The sequence below is a fragment of the Aulonocara stuartgranti genome (genome assembly GCF_965226115.1).
Source record: "Aulonocara stuartgranti genome assembly, chromosome: 4".
Classification (NCBI taxonomy): Eukaryota; Metazoa; Chordata; class Actinopteri; order Cichliformes; family Cichlidae; genus Aulonocara; species Aulonocara stuartgranti.
Window position 1 is genome coordinate 34,163,231 of NC_138942.1, and position 22,996 is coordinate 34,186,226.

The window sequence follows — 22,996 nt, forward strand, 5'->3', positions numbered from 1 at the left end:
AAGTGGGCTAAAAAAGCCATTGTCATCCGTTTGCCTTTTCTGCGTCACACACACACACGGCAGGTGGAACCAAACTTATCAAACATACCATATATATTTGATGTTTTCAGTAAGTATCTACAATGTAGAAAGTAGTAAAAATAAAGAAAAAGCATTAAAAGAGAAGGTGTGTCCAAACATTTGACTGGTGGTGGTGGTGGTGGGTGTGTGTGTGTGTGTGTGTGTGTGTGTGTGTGTGTGTGTGTGTGTGTGTGTGTGAGAGAGAGAGAGAATTGTGAAGATAAAGGACCGAGGCACGTCCTTTATCTGTGCGCTTTTTACGGTCCAGTTTTCCGGCTGCACTCCCAGCTCAGAACCACACACTGCTCTCCTCTCTGGCCTCGGAAACAACCTCAGAAGGGGGAGACACTGGATGGAGGCCAGGTGTGTGGGTCAAGCTGCCCTGACACCAAACTTCTCACCCACTCCTCCGTCCCTCACTTGCAGCTGAGCAAATGACCAAATAAGCTGCATCTGGAGTGAATGGAAATGGATGTGGGCCAGCCTACATAAATAACTTCAAGAAGACATCAAAAAACTCACCAAGGAGGTCACAAAAGGAGGCTGGGGCAAACAATGGGAAGAAACCAACCATCCTAGTACTGATTATCCTGCAGGGACGTCTCATGGGAGTCTGGGGTAGTTTAAACACATCACCAAACGATCACAGGGAAACACCAGGGACACTTTTTAAAAATATTTCTTTTTAGCTTTTATTATTCTCGTCATCATCACATGGGCATTGTACAGTAAATTTGGAGCAGTGTATGTTTCAACTAGTGGATTAGCATAGACACACATTCTTAAGGTCTTTCCCTCATCATTCATTCCACAGAATCAAATAGAAAATATAATAAGATAGCAAGTATACTAAAAAGTACAGATTTATTCTGATTTTATTGTTTGTTTCTTACTGGCACAAATGTTCCTCCATACATAAGGCTCAGCTCCTCCATGGAGGGAAGAGTGCACATTGCTGTGACATAAAGAATAACTAAAGGAGTCTTTGGGCCACATTAAGAAAAAATATCGATAATTTTTAGAATAAAGTCGAAACTTCGAGATTAAAGTCGTAATTTTATTTCAAAAAGAAGTTTGAAACGTTGAAGTAGTTGTTTCAAGACAAACTGCCACAGCTGCTCTGACTTGGCGAAATCATTCTTCAGAGTCTGTTTTAGTGACAAGGACACGTGAACACAGTGATAAACACAGATACGTTAAAAAGAGCTGCATCCAGAGCTGCATCTGGTCAGAAGGAAAAACACAAACTTGGAAGAGTTGATTTGTATAAAATGTCTAGTAGTGTTCGGGTCCTGATCTTATAGAGATGATGGAGCCAAGTAAGTATTTGGAAGTTCCATAACTTTCCAAAAGCTCATCCCCATTAACTGGTAAAAATAAATGTATACACACATAATTAGGTAGTCTATTTAAATAGACCCCGGGTAGTAGTGTGGAAACTCCGGAGGATGACGACATCTAAGACTACATAAGATGAAAGTGAAAGTAAAGATGCCAGAATGGATCAGCACCTCTCCAAGGCGAGGTAGGCTGCAGAGAGCATTCTGCATTCTAAATGTGTGTTCACTGTGTGTCGCTGAAATGTGCCGTCTTTAGCTTTTCTGAGAAATCGCTTTTGCATGTCTTAGTTGGACTGTGGTGACAGAGGACAGAAATGTGCTTGATCTGTGGTACAGAGGTGCTGTCAAGTTATCTTGTGCTCAGCGTGACGGACCAAAGTAATGTGGAATTTGCGCAAAGGGGAGACTCAGACATACAATGTGTGCGCTGTCAGCAGACCATACCTGTGTTCAAGGTCAGCTGTTTCTCATGTATGACACACACACACACGGGAGCGCGAGGAGCAGGGGAGCAGGAGGGGAAGGGGTAAATCCCGTCGCCGTTCACCGTCAATGATAGAAAACACGTAGAAAGGATATAGGTGGGTATCATAACTACCAGCATGATTATCGCTTCCCACGTGACGCACATACGTGGTGAACTTGGTCACCAGCATTCATGCTTCTGCTGCATGTTTCCCGTGTTCGAACAATCAGTTTGGGGTCATATCCAAGCGGTTAAAGCAGTAAAATCCTGGCACCTCAGCCCCGTTTGTGCCGCGAGTTTCCCCACGTCCTTTCCATTCTTGTTGTTTCGGTGGTCTCCCTGGAGGAATTTGCTGGCCGCTTTGAGTCCTCATGTCAAGACAATGATTAACAATCACTCAGTGATACATTAAATACGAGCAGGGAAAAGTACTTTTCTCTTGTTGCCGAAACTTGGTCATCAGCCAAATTGGTGGCATTGGTGGTGAAACTGGGTGCGATGGAGTTTGTCAAACGCATATCAACTGATTAGCTGCAGTCCCTTTGGCAATGAGAGTTGCGGCCAGGAGCTCAAATTGCTAGGAACAGTAATAAAAACATATTCTTAGTGACCAAACAGGATTGGGTTGATTACAGTGTTGCACACAGAACAGGTATGATAACACAGAACAAACAATTGCGTTATTATTTATAATAATATTTATTTAACAGCTGATTTTTTTCCCTTTGTGAATGGAAATGATCTTTAGACAGATATCTGGCATGTCCAGGGTAACGTCCCCCCTCCTTTCGTTATGGTGCGGTCTGTGTCACACAGCACACAGTTTTTCTTCCTGTTGCAGCCTTGTAGGAACTGACTACTGCTGTTTACAGAGTGCTCTGCTGTAATTAACGTGCTAAGCATTTGAAGGAAGGCTCCTCGACTACTCTGCGTATATTCAATTATCTGTAGAAAAGCACAGTGAAGACCATTTTTAGTTATCAGCAAAAGGTCAAAATTCACCATATAGTAGAGCTGCAGGCTATGCTGGTGGGGAGGAAAAGGGATTTTTAGATTTCAGTCATTGCTTCTGAAATTTTTTTAAACGCCGTAACCAAGTAAGAAATTTCAAAATAAAGTACAGCTGTTGTGAAACAAGGTTTAATTTTAATATTCTGTCCCAAGTAAATTTTATGTAGGTGTAAATGAGGATTCTTCAGCTGATCTTTGCTTGTTTAAGAACAAAAGTTTATGTGATGATCGTTTAAAACCCCTCAAACCAAAGTTGGGACTGATCTTTGCCAGTTACCGATCTGATTTACACAACAGAACAAGGAAAAAAATGTTTAAACTGAGACATTTCACTCATTTTATTTATATAGAAAAAAGAGCTCATTTGGAAATCGATAACTACAGCGTGTCTCAAAATTGTTTGGACAGTGTCACATTTACCAGAGTATAGCATCTGCTCCTCTTGTAACAACAGGCTGGGAACAGAGGAAGCAGATGCTGGAGATGAATGTTTGAGGAGTCCTGGAGGATTCTAGCTGCTCAGGAGTCCTGGGTCTGCTTTTATACATTTTTGGTTTTATGACGCTTCAAATGTTTTGAGGTGGTAAAAAGTCTGGACTGCAGACAGGCTGTTCTTCTACTATGATGTCATGCTGCTGTAACAGACGCAGTGTGTGTGGTCTTGCATTATCTTGCTGAAATATTCAAAGCCTTCCCAGGCGTCACTGGATGGGAGGAGATGTTGTTCTGAAAACCTGCATATATAGCTTTCAGCATTTGTTCATTTATAAGGAACCCCATTAGCTTCCACAACAGTGGTTGCCAGTCTTCCTGGGGCCCAAGCCATGAAATAGAATCAAATAAAATATTAAGCAAAACAGTGGATGCAAAATATCCACATAATTTGGCTCTTACATCCACAGTGAGGTTTTACAATTTGGAAAATGTGAGCATATAAATATTAATAACTCTGAGACAAAATACACAAATTTCTATTACAAATCACATCTCCCTCTTACAATATTTACAACAATTAAAAGCTGCCTAAATAGGCTTTTAAGTGCCATCCATCCATCCATTCACTTCCACTTATCCTTTTCAGGGTCGCGGGGGGCGCTGGAGCCTATCCCAGCTGTCATAGGGCGAGAGGCGGGGTACACCCTGGATAGGTCGCCAGTCTGTCGCAGGGCTTTTAAGTGATTTTTGAAATTATGAATAGAAGCTAATTCTCTAATTGCATTAAATATAACAGAGTTTTTCAAAAAGTTGCTTTTAACTCGAGGAATTACTAAATTGCGGTTTGTTAATAATCAGTATGATTATGTATTTTATCTGGATGCTGCAACTGAGCAGAAAAAAATGTGGTGTGTTTAACAGTATTGCTTTCTTTAAAAATACAACTAAGCCACAGTATAATTTAGCTTGTACAGGAAGCCAGGAAAGTTTATCATGCATTTTATTTGATATTTGTATAGTATGAACACCTTAACACTAATCTGGTCGCCTTGTTCTCGACTAACTGAAGTCTGTTCAGATCTGTCTTATTAGCTGCTGACCAAATGATGGAACAGCTATGGAAAGATTTAGTTGTGGGCTGTTGACTAAGCGTAATCTACTTCCAATTAACATAGATTTGGATTTAGATACATTTAAGATCATGTTGTTTTTACTTATCCAGCCAAACACATTCAACAAATCTTCTTGTGATACGTCTATGGTGCCATTCAACCCCCACACCCCATCAGAGATGCAGACTCGTGATGTGTGGAGTGCAGAAACAATAAAAACAGCCTTTAGTCAAAACCCTGACAGTGAGGACATTTGTAGCACAGTAACACATTGATGCTAAGTAAAACAAACGCATTAACATTTAGTGGCGCGTGGTGCCGTGGATCCCAATAATGAATGCCTTGATTTACTCTGTCATTAATTTGTATGCAGTGATTTACCAGCACAGAGACAAATGTTAGAGCTGTTCATGAACTAATTAACACTGATGAAAGGGGGACATGGATCACCTTATTATACTGAGCACAGGGGCGGTCCTAGCCTTCAGTGAGAGACTGAGGCCGTATCCCAATTCAGGGTCTGCAGTCTTAAAGGCCGCATTTTAAGGCCGATTACGTCACAGCGACGCGACGAAGGCTGTCCCAATACAAAGGCTGCTCGAAATGCGTCCTTCATTTCTTTAGTCTCAGATGACTTTAGTCTCATGAACAACATTAGCTGATTGTTATTTACTAGCTAATCTTAAATGAGTGTTCAGTACAGAAATGAAGCCCAACAATCATGTTTACAGTCCTGTGGTCTCAGCCTCAGATACTTATCAAATCAAAGCTCATGTAGAAACAAACAAACAAATGAACAAAAGATTTTCTCCTTCATTTCTGTCAAACACAGCTGTATGAAACGTTTCCAGCTGTTAGTATCATGGTTGCTAGGCAACCTGGGCAGCGCGACGGAGGCTAGACCGTCCCATTTCACAAGCCTCGCACTTCCGGCCTTAGTGGTCTTTGAGTACGCGGCCCTTGTGGACCGTCAAGGCTGCGTACTTTAAGGCTGCAGACCCTGAATTGGGATACAGCCAGAGATTACCACCGAACGACACAGGAAGTCATTCCTGCCCGTGGCCATCTCCCTGTACAGCTCCTCCATCTAACACACTGTAAACACTGCAATGGTTACATCCTTTTTACACACGCTCTTTTCTACTCTGTAATATTCTTGTCAATTTTCTTGATCTTTATTTATAATCCCCTCTGTTAATCCTTCATAATTATAATTGAGTTATCTGCGTATATTAGTGCTATTTCTTAAATGTGTAACATCTGTAACATAATGTATTGGTTGGAGTTCAGTCTGTTACTGTTACTATTTTTAGAATTTCTTCTTGGAGCAACTGTAACCCACATTATTTCCTTCGGGATTAATAAAGTATTCTGATTCTGATTGTTTCAGGATGACCTGCCATTATCTAATCACACATCTGCTTACCTGTATCTGTTGCTCGTTTCTCCTCCTCTTCTTTTCTCTTTTTTCTAAACTGAGGACCTGATGGCTTTGAACTTTTCTTGTCCATCTTCCATTGGTTTTAATTTTGCACTCCAGTATGAACACAAATCCCCCAACCCGAGGATCACCACAACATAACCTAACAACCCTACACCTTAGTTCACAGATTCACTTTGTCTTTATTTCTGGTATTTTGCACAAATCAGGATTCAAATCATGAATACATGATGGGCTTGGATTTACATTATAAATGAAATGTGCTCTGTTTGGAAGCAGCCGGCCCCTCCCCTTTCGACGGGTTGTGTGTGAGACTTTAAATCATCAAACTGTAAATTATAAATTTTAAATTGTTATTGATCCTTTACCCCGAGTCCTGAAGTATATATTTATTTTCTTACTCTTCTTATATTTATTGTTTGTTTACTTGCACTGCTGTAACTGGAGCCTCGTTGTCTCGTCTCTCTATATACTGGACTGTATGTAGCGGAGATGACAATAAAGTTTACTTTGACTTCAGCAGCGAGCAGGCACACCGAGGGTTGCCGATGCCTGTGATGCCGCCCTGGGCAACCGCCCATGTCGCCAATATCAAAAAGCACTACTGATTGAGCAAACTACAAGTAACCACAAGTATGTTTCACATATCTGCTTTTTTATGTGTGTAAAAACAAAGATAAACTATCATTATAAAGTGTTGTGAAAGCAAGAGTCCTGCCAGAGCGCGTCGGCTGCTTGGCAAAGTACTTAGAAGCCAGTCCTGTCATGTGACATAAAACAATGATAATAATGTACAGTCATGGCCAGAAGTTTTGAGAATGACACAAATATTAGTTTTCACAAAGTTTGCTGCTAAACTGCGTTTAGATCTTTGTTTCAGTTGTTTCTGTGATGTACTGAAATATAATTACAAGCACTTCATACGTTTCAAAGGCTTTTATCGACAATTACATGACATTTATGCAAAGAGTCAGTATTTGCAGTGTTGGCCCTTCTTTTTCAGGACCTCTGCAATTCGACTGGGCATGCTCTCAATCAACTTCTGGGCCAAATCCTGACTGATAGCAACCCATTCTTTCATAATCACTTCTTGGAGTTTGTCAGAATTCGTGGGTTTTTGTTTGTCCACCCGCCACTTGAGGATTGACCGCAAGTTCTCAATGGGATTAAGATCTGGGGAGTTTCCAGGCCATGGACCCAAAATTTCAATGTTCTGTTCCCTGAGCCACTTAGTTATCACCTTTGCCTTATGGCACGGTGCTCCACCGTGCTGGAAAATGCTTTGTTCTTCACCAAACTGTTGTTGGATGGTTGGAAGAAGTTGCTGTTGGAGGGTGTTTTGGTGCCATTCTTTATTCGTGGCTGTGTTTTTGGGCTCAAAAGCTCCAATGAGACCATGAGACCACAAGGTTTAATCCTGGGTGCGTTCTTTTTTTTGTCAACGTTATTCCTTCTGCTTTGATCCTTCAATCTTTTAATGACATTTTCTCATCATTTTTATGCAGACAACACTTAGTTACACGTCTTTTAAGCCTTGCCGGCTGGATTGGCTGTCCATTGTTGTCCACTTTTGCCATGTTTTAAACTCCAACAAGGCTGTGATTGTCGATCCTCCTGAATTACATACTAAAATCAATTTAGCACTTGCTTCTGTTTAGTCTACTGTTTGAAATCTTTAATAATATTTGAGTCCTCTTAGGCTTTGACTTGCATTTAAATTCTAAATTCTAAATGTCTTTCATATAAGGAAGGAGTGTAGACTTATTGGATAGTCTGTCCTCAGTCACTGTTCATCGCAAATGACTTTTGATTATCCTTTCAGCAGAAAAGGGCCTTTCATAAGATGCACTGCTGACAGGCAATGCCACAGTTAGGGGAGCTTGAACTGTTCGAACAACATGATCTGAAAAACTCCCACACTGTGGGAGAGCGGTAGGAACCATCACTCTTTGCAAGTCTGAGACTTGTCAGCTCTGAGGTATTTCAGATGTCAAGTTAGGAATAAGAGTAGAAGTAAGGAGGCAATCTTTAAGTTTTGTTGCTTCCTGCGTGGACTGTTTTGAGATGGCATGATACCACTTTTTAATGTCCGAAACCGATATCATAAATTTGGATGTCTGCCGATACCGATATAAATCCAATATAGCCTTTTTTATAATCAATAAAATGTTGTTGTTGTTTTTTAAATATCTTGCGGCACTTTGTATAAGTTCATACTGAAGATTAAAAAAACAAAACAAAACAAAACTAAAGCTTTTCTGTTATACCTGTATGCAAAAAACACACTGCACCCAAAATATTTCATAGTTCAGCAAAACTGATCAATCCAATAAACTTAAACCTGCTCCATCCTCCCTATTCTGGTATAGGGAGCCACCCTCCACCTCATAATGCTTAATTGACGTAATCAACTTTAATTTAATGCATGTGTAAAAAAATAAAAATAAAAAAATAAAAAATTCACAGAAATCAATCATTTTTCTACAATAATTCAACAGAATTGACTGCACAGATGGTACCTTCCCAAAGGAAAAAGTACTATCGCTTACTAGGTCATAAATTTGACTTAATATTTACTATATACAATAATGGACTTTTATACATTTTACATCAGATGAAAACTTTGGTTGTAAGATTCAGATAATTATTTATTAAAAGCTCGACATTTTAAATGAGAATAAGAAAGAAAAGTATGACTTTGTGCCCCCTTTTCCCTGTTAATGCCCTATCGGCCCCCTTGGCAAAACTTTGCTAGATCCGCCCCTGCACAGTTACCAGCCGTCAGCTACATAGAAAAAGATCCTGGTGTAGAAAGCAAATAAATTCTAACAACAGCTGATCAAGGTTAAACGTGCTGCTGTTGTTCAGCTGCTGGTTTCCTCTTTCTGGTGCAAAGTGGACCAAAAACAAAGAAGAGAGACGGACTCATGACAGAAAAGCCGATCAGCTGATCATTGATCATGTCACGACTGGGGCAGCAGTCGTGTGGTGTATTGAGAAAAAGGATCCAAAATGCAGGTACTGGCCGGGGTGCGAGTGAGTGTTTATTTACAGAAGTGACAAAGTGGCAAAAACAGGAAGAGCAGAGCGGGGAGTAAACAAACCTAAACTGGGGAAAACTAAAGACCTAACCTGAAACCAAACACACACGGGAGAAGGAGCAAAATGCACGGAGAATGTTGGCAGAGAGACGTGGAATAAATACCAGTTAACACAGAGGAAAGACACAGGTAGGGATGATAAAACACTAAACACCAAAACCAACCCACACATACAAAATCAGAATTAACACAAAACACAAGGCGATACAAAAGGAAACACAAACGCTGGGTCAAAATGACCATGACAGATCAGTTTCATGATTGAAGTAGCAACAGGAGACGGAGGGAGAGAGAGGCAGTCGCTCCATATATCGGTTGTTAAGCTTAACGTGGGAATGCTTTACAAACATTCAGAGATGAACTTACACACTCGCTTTACTTCTCTGGGTTAGCTTTCTCCAAGATGAAATGCCGGTTTGGAAGCACGTAGCGAGGCTCCGTGGAGTGACCGCTGACAGGTCTCGCACGCCACAGCCGCTCTATCACGTGAGGCTGTTGCGTTGGGCTCTTTTAATAAAACTCCTCATTTAGGCGATAACGTGGAATCCCACCATCTTTATTCCAGCTCACTCTATGTTCATGACATAGCATCACCTCCTGTCTAGAAGGGTAAGTACTGCCCCCTAGTGGCGCATGATATTCACCAATATAGATTACACCACATCCCCCTTACTGAAGTCAGACTGGTACATTCTTTTGTTCTTCAAACAAAACATAACTGCATATAGCTTTTTCAATACAGGCATACCCCAACATTTCAGGAAACATAAAGTCAGTATTGTCATAAACACTTTTTCTTTTCCTCCTGTAACAGAATAAACACTTTCTCTTTTCTTTTCAACCTGTAACAGAATAAACACTTTTTTTCTTTTCAACATGCTACTCTTAAAACCACAACTTAGCATTTGAAACACACTTTTCCGTTTTCAAACAATCAGCGTCACAGATCAAGTCTTTTCGGTTTAATCACCTCCCTACCAGACCGGGTTCTAACCACACCTGGTGTATGGGGTGCGCTTGGCTCAGAAACTGTCTCTGTAGGAGTAGCTTGGATCTGTGTGGCTTCGGTTTGAGCCTCTGTTTGCGGGATCGGCACAAGATGACTGCGGTTCCTTCTAATTGTCCCTTGGGGCCCACTGATGACGTACGATCGTGGAGTCGGGTGGACTGCTGTCACTGTGCCCTGTGCTCTTGCGTCCGTGATCCAGACTGGTTGTCCTGGCACCAATTTATCCAGTTCTCTTGTTCTATGTCTCTTGTTAAAACTTTCGGTTTGTCTCAGCCGTTTCTCTCTCTCCGAACAACTAACCTGCTGAAAATCAGGCAGACGGGGCTGTAAGGTTTCAGGAAGCATTGGGAAGGTAGTACGAAGCCTGCGCCCCATGAGAAGTTGAGCCGGGCTGTAGCCATTTGCCAGTGCTGTTGTTCTGTATGCCAGCAACGCCTTGTATGGATCGCTAGCCTTTTTGAGGAGATTCTTGACGGTCTGGACGCCTCTCTCCGCTTCGCCGTTGCTCTGCGGGTACCTGGGACTACTGGTAACATGCTCAAAACAGTAGTCCTTTGCAAAGTCTCTGATTTCTTGACATGCAAATTGTGGCCCATTATCGGTGATCAATACTTCAGGGATTCCATGGCGTGCAAATATTGACTTTAAATGCACAATCACATTGGCTGAACGAGTTGGACTGAGTTGAGCAATCTCGACATATCTCGAGAAGTAATCCACTACTAACAGATAGTTTTTGTCTTTTAGTGTGAACAGATCAGCTCCTAAGTTCTGCCATGGCCTCTCAGGTAAACGTGTGGGCATAAGAGGTTCCCTCACATTAACTCTCTCCTGAATGCACAGCCTGCACTTAAGGACAAGTTCACCGATCTGGTTACTCAGGCCTGGCCACCACACTGCTTGTCGCGCACGTTCTCTACACTTGACTACTCCTTGGTGTCCCTCGTGTATTTTGTCCAGAACTGCGTTTCGCATGTTTGCAGGTATGACCAACCTTGTACCTCTCAGTAGTAGTCCATTGTGTACACTCAAAACTGCTCTTTCAGACCAGTAGTGCTTTACCACTCCCTGCAGCTGGTTCCTGTCCGGCCAGCCCTCTGCACAGTACTTCATGACTTGCGAACAGACGCTGTCAGACTGCAGCTGCTCACGGAGATCTGAAAGGTATTTGCTGCTAGTAGGAAGGCCCTCCAGCACTGTGTCAACGTAGATATCAGTGTCCTCCATAAGGTCATTGTCTCTGGGAATCACGTTGCCTGCCAACGGCAACCGTGACAGCGTGTCGGCTGTGGTGAGGCTTTTGCCTGGAATGTGCCTTATAGTGTAAGAATACCTCATCAGGCGCATGCGGAATCTCTGTATCCGCGGTGGAAGCAAATCCAGGGCTTGTCCTCCGAGTAGGCTCACTAACACCTGTTATAATGAAGTGCTTTGAGAAACTGGTCCGACGTCACATCATGTCCTGCCTGCCACCCACACTCGACCCGCTCCAGTTTGCATACAGAGCTAACAGATCAACTGAAGATGCCATTGCTACAACGCTCCACACCACCATCTCTCACCTGGAAGTGCAGGGCCGTTACGCCAGGCTGCTCTTTGTTGACTTTAGCTCTGCTTTCAATACGATACTCCCGGACAGACTAATAGATAAACTGCTGGAAATTGGACTTCCTTCCACCACCTGCCGCTGGATCAGAGACTTCCTCTCAGACCGTGTACAGAGAGTTAGAGTGGGGCCTCATCTTTCCTCAGCCCTCAGCCTCAACACCGGCTCTCCACAAGGCTGTGTACTGAGTCCCCTACTGTACACTCTGTACACACATGACTGTGTTAGTTCCCACCCAGACAACACAGTCATCAAGTTTGCAGATGATACCACTGTGGTGGGGCTCATCTCAGGGGGAGATGAGACTGCATACAGAGCTGAAGTTCAGAGGCTGTCAGATTGGTGTGCAGACAACAACCTGGACCTCAATACCACCAAAACAAAAGAACTGGTAGTTGACTTCAGAAGGAGGAAGTCCGAGCTGCAGCCTGTCAGCATCAACGGGGAGTGCGTGGAAAGGGTCTCCAGTTTCAAGTTTCTGGGTGTGCACATAGACACAGACCTCCAATGGAGCTCTAACACCTCTGCGGTCTTAAAGAAGGCCCAACAGCGTCTCCACTTTCTGAGAATCCTCAGAAAAATGGACCTGAAGGAGGAGCTGCTGACCGTCTTCTACCGCTGCTCCATTGAAAGTGTGCTGACATATTGCATCGGTGTGTGGTTCTCCAGCTGCACCACAGCACACCGAAAGGCACTCCAGAGGGTCATCAACATGGCCCAAAAAATCATTGGACATCCTCTTCCCTCCCTGAAGGACCTGTACAGCACTCGCTGTCTCAAGAGGGCACGCAGCATCCTACGGGACTGCACACACCCAGGACACCGGGTGTTTAAGCTGCTGCCGTCTGGCAGGAGGTTCAGGCTGCTGAGGTCCCGAACAAATAGACTCAAGGACAGCTTTTACAACAGGGCAATAGCCCTGATCAATGTAAATAGCTGACCTGACTGGATACCTCCCTGGACTTTTTAGGGGGAGGTAACAATGTTTAAAACGATAACAATAATATTTATATTTATAACAAGGTGCAATAATAATTAATGTGCAATAATAACAGTGTGCAATACACATACACTTATTCTTCTTTTTTATACTAAGTTAATATACTGTGTTGTGTTGTTTGTTACGTTGTGATGTGTCATATCGTGTCGTGTTGTGTTATATGTAGTGCCGACGTAGGACAGTTTTTCCAATTTCATTGTACTACTGTACTATGTATGACTGTGCAATGACAATAAAGAGTTATCTTATCTTATCTTATCTTATCTTAGTGGCTTATGGTCTGTCTCAAGCTCAAAGTGTAGCCCTAGAATAAAGTCACTGAATCTTTCACAGGCCCAGGTGAGCGCTAGCGCTTCTTTTTCCAGCTGAGCATAGCGCTGCTCTTTGGCTGTCAATGATCGCGAGGCATACGCGACAGGTGACCACACGTCATTGTCTTTCTGTAGTAAGACTGCCCCCAACCCGTATGAAGAAGCATCTGCTGAGATCTTCTGGGGTTTGTTTGGGTTGTAGAGCTGTAGCACTGGTGCAGATGACAGTTCTTGTTTTAAACTGTTAAAGGCGTTTTGTTGCTCATGCCCCCAGTACCACATGTTTTTAGTTGAAAGCAAGTCTCTCAGTGGTTTGTCTTTTTCAGAAAGGTTTGGGATGAATTTCCCCAGCTGGTTCACCATTCCTAAGAAGCTCCTAAGCTCACTCACAGTGCTTGGCTCTTTCATCTTCTGCACCACGCTAGTTTTGTCAGGGTCGGGGCTCATGCCTTCAGATGACACAATGAATCCTAAGAATTTCACTGCTCTTTTGCCAAACTCACATTTTGACATGTTCAGGGTGACGCCTGCCTTCTCTGCACGGTCGAGGACAGCGTGGCGTCTCATGTCGTGCTCCTCTCTCGTAGATCCCCAGACCAGGATGTCGTCCATGTGGCATACGACTCCCGCGAGGCCGGCTGTCACTTCTGTCACCATCATGTTTTGGAAATGCTCTGGTGCACTGGAAATACCAAATGGCAGACGGTTGAAATGGTACCTCCCAAATGGCGTAATAAACGTGGTGAGGAGAGCAGATTCTTTGGACAGCGGTATTTGCCAAAAGCCCATGTTAGCATCGAGCTTGGAGAAATACTGCGCCCCTGTGAGCATGCCTAGTGTTTGGTCGACAGAGGGAAGAATATATCTTTCACGACACACCGACCCATTTAAAGGTGTCATGTCCACGCAGATGCGGACTGTCTCTTTGTCCTTTTTAGGGGCTACGACCATGCCGCAACACCAGTCTGTGGGCTCCTCCACACGACTGATCACCCCCAACTGTTCCATCCTCTGTAGCTCTGCTTTGACTTTGCCCAGTAGTGGGAGCGGAACACGCCTGGGCACTTTCAGTGAATAAGGTTTAGCGTCGGGCTTCAGCTTAATCGTGTACGGTTTTTGAACAAGCCCGAGCCCATCCCATAGCTTCGGGTACGCTTTCTTCACTGTCTCAAGGTCAACATTGTCCATTCGGGCAATTAGTTTCAGTCTCACAGAAGCTGTCCTGCTTAAGAGAGCTACACGCAGATTTCTGACTACATAGATTGTCTCTGCAGTGCTCCTGTCACTGTAGGAAATGTCCTCCTTTGTGGACCCAAGCACGGTCAGTGCTGCACCTCCTGGTCCATACAGTGGCTTTTCAGCTTTTTGCAGATGCTCATTTGGCTGCTTAATGTCTTTGAATGTCTCTTCTGAGATAGCTGTGACATCTGCCCCCGAGTCTAATTTGAAAGTCATGCTTTTGCCTCTCACGCAGATGTTAGCAAGCCACGGGTCTTCTCCTGAATCCAGTTCACCTAGGAAGAGTCCATCTGCACAGTCTGCCACCTCATGCACAGCTGTAGACCTACAAACTCTCCCGTAGTGTCCACGTTTCCCGCAGTTGTGGCATTCTGCATTTTTAGCTGGGCACTGTGCTGCTGGGTGCATCTGTGTTTTTCCACATTTAAAACACGTTTTATTTTCTTGTTTTGTTATTTGTGGTTTTCGTGGCTTGAACTGCTTTTGCTCTCTGCTTCTGAATTTATTGGGCTGTGACTTTCTGACATGCACGGCGTCCATGGCTGTTTTGCCTGTGCTGCTTTCGCCTCTGAGGTCAGTTTGCTGTCTTTTTATTTCCTCAGATTGTCTCGCCATTGTGATAGCTTTGGTTAGCGTCAAATCTTTGTTGAGCTGCATTCTCTCCGACAGTGATGAATCTTTAAGACCCACAACGAGCCTATCCCTCAAAAGTTCATCGTGGAGTTCACCATATTCACAGTTTTCAGCGAGAGCATATAGAGCTGTTATGAAGGAGTCAACTGTTTCCGCTGGCTGTTGTACTCGCTTATTAAACTTTGCTCTTTCATAAATCACATTCTTTCTGGGGACAAAATGTCTGTCAAATGCGTTTCTGACCGCATCGTACTGCTGGCGCTGCCCGTCTGTTAGGTCTAGTCCCCTTAGCACGTCGTCAGCCTCGTCTCCCATGCAGTATACTAATGTGTTCACTTGGTTAGCATCAGTTGAACCATTCAGATTACTTGCCATTCTGAAACGCTCGAAACGTCTGATCCACTTCTCCCATTCTTGGGGCTTTGCGAAGTCGAACGGTTCCGGTGGCTTGATGGTGAAAGTAGCCGCTGGTGGAGCTGCCGTAACCGGGCCAGGAGTCGCCGGTAATGCTGCTGCTTGCTCCGTCATTTTCGTCACTAGCCGTTCGCCAAGCTGACGGTTATTTTTTTCCACTGTCTCTCTTCGCCGCTTAGAGCGAGTGCACTTCTGACACCATGTTGCGTTGGGCTCTTTTAATAAAACTCCTCATTTAGGCGATAACGTGGAATCCCACCATCTTTATTCCAGCTCACTCTATGTTCATGACATAGCATCACCTCCTGTCTAGAAGGGTAAGTACTGCCCCCTAGTGGCGCATGATATTCACCAATATAGATTACACCACAAGGCATCCTGCTCTGACGTGCTATGGTCATGAGCTTTTTGTTTTGTGAGGTTTTGTGAGGTGCTTTTGTGAAATTTAATGGATCAGTTTACATTTTTTATTTCTCTGTGATATCTGATCCAGTAATTTAGGTCAGTATCGGACAGATACCAATAGCTAATATCGGATCAGTCCATCTCTAGTGCCATGAGACGCCACTGTTTTCACTTCTGCACAATATCTGTCGGCAGATCATCAAAACAATGATAATTTTCTGTGTCTTGACACCCCCAGGAAACTCATGTATTGTATTAGTCTCTGCTCAGATTTACTGACCTTTAAACTGACTGATTCTTTATATGACCGAGTGAAAACTATATTTTCTGAAGAGGTCAAGACTAACATTTCTGAGATTGTGTTAATATTTATATATTGTGTTTGTTTACCTTAACTGTTGTGCAACCCTTTATATCGTCTATATTTTCTGTAAATTTTAGCCTTTGTGTACAGATATACTTCAACTATAAGTTAATAACATATAATGAAAAACTTAAAAACACATATTACCAAAAGGTGCTTCTTCAGTAGTCATGGTAAGCAGTGGGACTGATGAGGACGCTGAATGAATATTAAGTTGGCCAGACTTTTAGAAGTTCCTTCATGTCACTTTAAAAACAAAGAGGTCACTTATCAGTTTATGTAGTTAGTTTTAAATCATGGGCCTGCTGGAAAATTGCAAAAGACATGTGGAATATGCTTTGAGGACACTGCATACTCACAGCCTACTGTCCAAGTGCATGGTGAATTCATTGATCCACTTCTGGAGTTGGAGATAAAGTCTCTCACGTTTATTTCCTGCTTCACCTCTGCAGTCTCAGATATTTTTGCACATGTGGCTACATTTTCCTGGGCGTGTACTATATTTATGTGGTACTGAACAAGAAAACAATCCATGATGCAAAATTAAACCAAAACATAATAAACTCAAAATACTGGGTCCAACAGGCCCAGAACCGTGACAATTAAATGGTAAATGGCCTGTATTTGTATAGCGCTTTTCTAGTCCCTAAGGACCCCAAAGCGCTTTACACAACCTGTCATCCACCCATTCACGCACACATTCACACACTGGTGATGGCAAGCTACAATGTAGCCACAGCCACCCTGGGGCGCACTGACAGAGGTGAGGCTGCCGGACACTGGCGCCACCGGGCCCTCTGACCACCACCAGTAGGCAACGGGTGAAGTGTCTTGCCCAAGGACACAACGACCGAGACTGTCCAAGCCGGGGCTCGAACCGGCAACCTTCCGATTACAAGGCGAACTCCCAACTCTTGAGCCACGATCGCCCCTTACGCCCCTTATTACATCAGGACTTAGTGTAGCACAGATAAGTCAAAAGATGTAGACCAAAAACAAACACCCATTACAGAGGACATAAATGAATTGGCTGGTTTTCAGGAGTCTATCCCACAAATCAAGTCAAAATAACTTTGAAGGCATCAAAGAAGAAAACAAAAAAAGTCTTTACTCAGGTAATATTCATTCTGTGTGAACGCCGCTCATGCAGCTGTGCTGAATTTGTCTAAATGCACATACAAAAAAAATTGCATGAAGTTCAACAGTGCACTGGAAAAAAATCCTCTTTGCTAAATTAAATCTGATAAGCACAAGTTAGTTCATTGCATTTTTAAAGCGACATTGCTCAATACTCATTCAAAAGATTATTATCATTTTTACATGACACAGCATTTTCTTTTCCAACTTTTATTGAACTTCTGACATTTTAATATGGGTACCACTGGGAATAATCTCAGGGAAGTGTCTCCTCCCCTCTCTCGTCCTGGCTGTATCGTCTCTTTGGCTCAGGATTGTACGCCTGTTTCTTCTTCTTCTGCTTGCCTCGGTTCAACTTGGACTCCTTCTTTTGCCTTATCCCCTCTTCCTGGTACACCATCCATACTCACATCTGTCCAGCCTTCCTGATCCCTCGTCCTTGGATAAATTCAGATTGAACATGTGTTTTATGCTTATATGATTAAATGATTATATGATTTAGTTTTGGATGTTAACCGCAGGTTTCAGCCTATACTACAGCCCAATACAACGTGAAATGATACACATGAACTGATTGTTTCTCTGCCCTTCATGTACATTTATGTAAATGCTATTTTTCATGATTTGTGGAGCTGACTACACTTACCTTTAAGCCATTCTCAGAGTGTGACAGTCAGCTGTCTGTGCTAAAACAAGAAATGCCTGCAGTGCATAGCTTTCACAGTGTATACTTAAAAGATGCTCTTGCAGAGCACTCAGAGTCACTTGCTGTTCACAAAAAGAGAACGCAGTTTGGAGAAAAGCTGTGTTGATAACATCATGGGACATATTTAGAGATCATATCAGTGTTATAGCTACTTGGTCAAAGCCCTAAGCTTTAGCTTCTTTTAATAAACAATATTTATCATGTCCAAGACCAGCGGAGATCCTCCCTGCGATGGGATGGTGGGAGAGGGAGAAGGCCTCAGATATTGTTGACCTGCCTGTTGATTGTGTCATCTGAGCTTTTGTCTATTAACTGCTGACATTTTACTTTCATGAAATCAGCATCCTCAAAGACAACTAGTTTTCATAATGGACTTCGTATGGCACATCAAATCCTACTTCTTCTCTCAACGACTTTCTAAATGGAAGTCGTTACAACACTGATCTAACCCTGAAGCCTTAACATGTCATCAAGATGATGTTTAAAATGTGAACACTTTGCTTTTGCAAAGCACTGGCCACGGAAACAAGTTTTATCGGTTTTGTTTTATTATTGTTTATTATTTAAATCTGTTTAAATCTTCTGTGTGTCTGTGTCCATAATATACCTTTCTCCTGCTTTTTTTTGTTTCACTGTAGTTTGCAAAGATCACAGAGGGCATCATGACGTCACACGGCTGTTTTCTCTGCCTGTTGCTTTTAAGTGTGAGTGTTCTCTTTGCAGTTTTACTCTATTTGCTTTTATATAAGTGCTGTAAAATGTGCTCTTGGTGATCCGAACTTAATAGTTTCAAGAGGCGCGCGAATGTTTTTAGTTTTAATGTTTTGTTGATTACTGTAACTTCTGGTTTTATTAAAAAGCTATGAGACCTAAAGTACTCATTTGTCATTTTTTTGGTAGCCTGTCCTCCTTAAATTTACATCTGCATTAGTTTAGTTTATATAGTGTTATACAAGTTATGTTCATTATATGGTGGTAATTCTGTCCGTCTAATTAAACAACCTTTTGTCTACCAGGTAATCCCGATCGAGCCATCAAAAGCAGGTTGTATGGACCACTTCACAAAAAAAGGATTGGTAAGAAAAAAACATGTTCTTTTCCCTAATTATTATAATTTCTTAATAGGCTGATCTCTAATGCTGGATGACAAGGCTGCTAAGATAAAAGGTAATATGAGGATGATATAAATCAGATTTGGGTTTTGGGATCAGGCTTTTGACAACCTGCAGCCCTCTGGGAGCCTCTAACCCCAGCAGATTTGTGTGTTTGTATATTTAACTCTCTTTGGACATGTTGCAGTTTTAGTTGTGATGATCACTCACTAATAATAAACAAATATATAACTAATGATGTCTTTTGCTTCTTTACCATCTCTCTGTACTTGGAAGGCAAACGCATCAAGTGAGCTGCCAGAGAATATTCCTGTCAAAATAATGAACAAGTCTGAGGTAACTTTGTGAAACATTGTTTAAAAACTAGAAAATGTCCAAATGTATTTAAGTTTATGTTGGAGTGACTTATATTTGGTTAATGATAAATGTGCCCTTCTTTCATTGCAGGACATCATTGTATGTAGTTTAACGGAAGCTGAAGACTGTGATAACAGCAAAACAGAAAATACCTGCTTTCTACGGGACTGTTTTAAGGACGAGAATAACATGGCAAGGAAAAAAATCTCTTCTTCTTCAAGTTTTGTTTGTTTTTTCCTGCTCAGGTTAAACAAGGATTATATCTGATAAACATGTTGTTTGTCCTGCAGGACTATAAACCGCCATGTAACGAGGCGGATGAGAACATCAGTGTCCCTTTCTACCACTTCATGTGCTTGACAAATATAGCCAAGGGTCTACGAGGTATCGCCTCATTTTGATACTTGTCTAACATTCAGCTGTGGTTAGTTTAAAGACTTGCTGCTTGAATGTCTTTGTGAGAAGCAACACTGTGACACCGACTGTTGTAACGAGCTTAGACGTTTTAGAAATTCAGAGAAAGAAAAGGAGCAGGTCTTCCTCAAACCGTAAAATGTGGATCTCCTACAATAAACCTAAAATGAACTTCTGGTTCTTACCGCTAACATTTTTCTTCTTTTCACCAAAGATAAAACAAAACCACCTGAAGTCTGTGAAGTATACAGTAAGTACACACACACACACACACACACACACACACACACACACACACACACACACACACACACACACACACACACACCATGAACAGAGACATTCAAAACATCAAGACTTTGTGTGTGTGTGTGTGTGATGTGTATCCATGCTGCTATTGTGTCTGTCAGTGTGGATGTGTGTACAGGTACTGAGACCTACATCCACATTTCCTCTTGTTTTGTTTCGGTGTGCTGATTTTAAAATTCACAACTTGTTGCTTGTATTTTTCTTTCTTTTTTTCTTTTTTTGTTTAGAAAAAGTCTGTGGGGAAGATTCTGCCACCCCAGGTAGGAAACACATTTTATTTATAGTTTTGTCACAGTTTTACTTTTCTCATTGTTTTTTACTGGAAAGCACTTTGGTCAAAGATGATTTTAAAGTGCTCCAGAAATAAAGTTGGCTTGGACTGGATATTAATGCTGAAACAGTACATGTTTGTGTTTTGCTTCTAGCTGATGTTAGATCTTATAAATCACGCCGACTGCCGCACTACTGCTGTTTCCCATCTTAAAATATACTTCAGCTCTTTTTGTGTAATAACTTTTGCATCTTATTTATTTCCCCACTTTCTTGAATCAGGCTTTCACTCAACATTTTTTTGCTACTTCATGCATTCTCTCTGACTTCCACGTTGTGGACAGACTGCTGCTCTTAGTGCAGCTTTTCAAGTAAATATCACTTTAAAGGTACAGGACAGAAGATATACAGATATACAGAGAGATGTTTTCTCAAAGAAGTCAGGACAATTTACTTTACAAAAACAAAAAACGCCCAAATGACCCTCATATGGCCATAAACGTTAAATTCGACCAAGATTAGTCATTAAAAGCAGAAAAACTAAAACACATCTAAAAGAGGACACACATACACGTACAGTGCTACTGACTGTCAGGTTAAAATTGTTAAATAATGTCATTGTGTCACTTAAATTTGTAAGACTTAAATTTGTAAGTCTTAGTTCGAACTATATGATTAAAGGCATTCTCTTGTTTCTGACTCCCCCCCCCCCCCCCACACACACACACAGTTTTTTTAACCTTTTGTGACCATGGGGGGATTTACAATGGGTGTTTGTGTAAACTGTGTGTAACAGAATAAAAGGCTGCTATGGGGTGATGGTTCTTTGAAGTGGTCTGAGACTGAGGGCAGAAGGGCTGCTCTGAGATCCTTCCCTTACTAGCATGTGAAAAACCGGTTGAACTGTTCGTCTTGCTTCCTTACTTCGTTAACGGGAATAAGTTTCAAAACCAGTGGGGCCTGTGGAAGCGCAGACCAGACACTGACATTTTATTGCAAAAGACGAATATTTCACCTTTTTTTCAGTGCTTGACAGCTGCTGTTGTCTTTCTATTCTTTGCCCAAAAATGAGATTAAACGCAGTCAGACTCCATCCATTCAAGAAAAATGTTTAAAGAAACCTCCAAGGGTTTTTTTTTTTTCGTAAAAAATATTTTGACTTTACAGAAGCTTTGAGTTTCACACATGGACAAAATACATATTTGATCATATTTACTAAGTATTATCTGTTCAGATTAACATTTCAATGACAATTCAAGTTTTGTTAGTAAGTTTTTCTTTGTTTTGTGCTAGAGAACACCAAACTGTTGTCAAATAGCTAAATAAGCATTTTGTAACAGAAAGTTCTAGTTTTTTAAGGATCTGGTCTCTTCGAGTGGACAACAGTCATTTGTAAAACAGTGTCATGTTTTAAATGTACTGGTCAGTGTGCAACCCTTCACAGAAGGGTCCTCTCTGTGATCCCTACAGACAGTTACAGTGGGGCAAAAAAGTATTTAGTCAGCCACCGATTGTGCAAGTTCCCCCACCTAAAATGATGACAGAGGTCAGTAATTTGCACCAGAGGTACACTTCAACTGTGAGAGACAGAATGTGAAAGAAAAATCCATGAATCCACATGGTAGGATTTGTAAAGAATTTATTGGTAAATCAGGGTGGAAAATAAGTATTTGGTCAATAACAAAAATACAACTCAATACTTTGTAACATAACCTTTGTTGGCAATAACAGAGGTCAAACGTTTACTATAGGTCTTTACCAGGTTTGCACACACAGTAGCTGGTATTTTGGCCCATTCCTCCATGCAGATCTTCTCGAGAGCAGTGATGTTTTGGGGCTGTCGCCGAGCAACACGGACTTTCAACTCCCGCCACAGATTTTCTATGGGGTTGAGGTCTGGAGACTGGCTAGGCCACTCCAGGACTTTCAAATGCTTCTTACGGAGCCACTCCTTTGTTGCCCGGGCGGTGTGTTTTGGATCATTGTCATGTTGGAAGACCCAGCCTCGTTTCATCTTCAAAGTTCTCACTGATGGAAGGAGGTTTTGGCTCAAACTCTCACGATACATGGCCCCATTCATTCTGTCCTTAACACGGATCAGTCGTCCTGTCCCCTTGGCAGAAAAACAGCCCCATAGCATGATGTTTCCACCCCCATGCTTCACAGTAGGTATGGTGTTCTTGGGATGCAACTCAGTATTCTTCTTCCTCCAAACACGACGAGTTGAGTTTATACCAAAAAGTTCTACTTTGGTTTCATCTGACCACATGACATTCTCCCAATCCTCTGCTGTATCATCCATGTGCTCTCTGGCAAACTTCAGACGGGCCTGGACATGCACTGGCTTCAGCAGCGGAACACGTCTGGCACTGCGGGATTTGATTCCCTGCCGTTGTAGTGTGTTACTGATGGTGACCTTTGTTACTTTGGTCCCAGCTCTCTGCAGGTCATTCACCAGGTCCCCCCGTGTGGTTCTGGGATCTTTGCTCACCGTTCTCATGATCATTTTGACCCCACGGGATGAGATCTTGCGTGGAGCCCCAGATCGAGGGAGATTATCAGTGGTCTTGTATGTCTTCCATTTTCTGATGATTGCTCCCACAGTTGATTTTTTCACACCAAGCTGCTTGCCTATTGTAGATTCACTCTTCCCAGTCTGGTGCAGGTCTACAATACTTTTCCTGGTGTCCTTCGAAAGCTCTTTGGTCTTGGCCATGGCGGAGTTTGGAGTCTGACTGTTTGAG

The 22,996-nt window shown here is 42.3% G+C and overlaps 1 protein-coding gene across 4 annotated transcripts in view; it reads left to right on the forward strand.

Annotated features, from left to right (window-relative positions):
• The first annotated feature begins 1,523 nt into the window (after nucleotides 1-1,523).
• The window catches only part of LOC309704685 (uncharacterized protein), a 31,925-nt gene continuing 10,452 nt past the window's right edge, over nucleotides 1,524-22,996 (forward strand). For 2 of the 4 annotated variants that reach the window (XM_082530038.1, XM_082530039.1), the window contains exons 1-8: nucleotides 12,985-13,634; nucleotides 18,429-18,494; nucleotides 18,807-18,866; nucleotides 19,179-19,238; nucleotides 19,350-19,451; nucleotides 19,550-19,643; nucleotides 19,888-19,923; nucleotides 20,210-20,242. In XM_082530038.1, coding sequence (XP_082386164.1) covers nucleotides 13,173-13,634; nucleotides 18,429-18,494; nucleotides 18,807-18,866; nucleotides 19,179-19,238; nucleotides 19,350-19,451; nucleotides 19,550-19,643; nucleotides 19,888-19,923; nucleotides 20,210-20,242 — 913 coding nt within the window. In that variant the 5' untranslated portion in view covers nucleotides 12,985-13,172. Of the gene's footprint in view, nucleotides 1,586-12,984; nucleotides 13,635-18,428; nucleotides 18,495-18,806; nucleotides 18,867-18,915; nucleotides 18,958-19,178; nucleotides 19,239-19,349; nucleotides 19,452-19,549; nucleotides 19,644-19,887; nucleotides 19,924-20,209; nucleotides 20,243-22,996 lie in introns of those variants that run through there. The other 2 variants (XM_082530040.1, XM_082530041.1) reach the window with 2 other exon arrangements.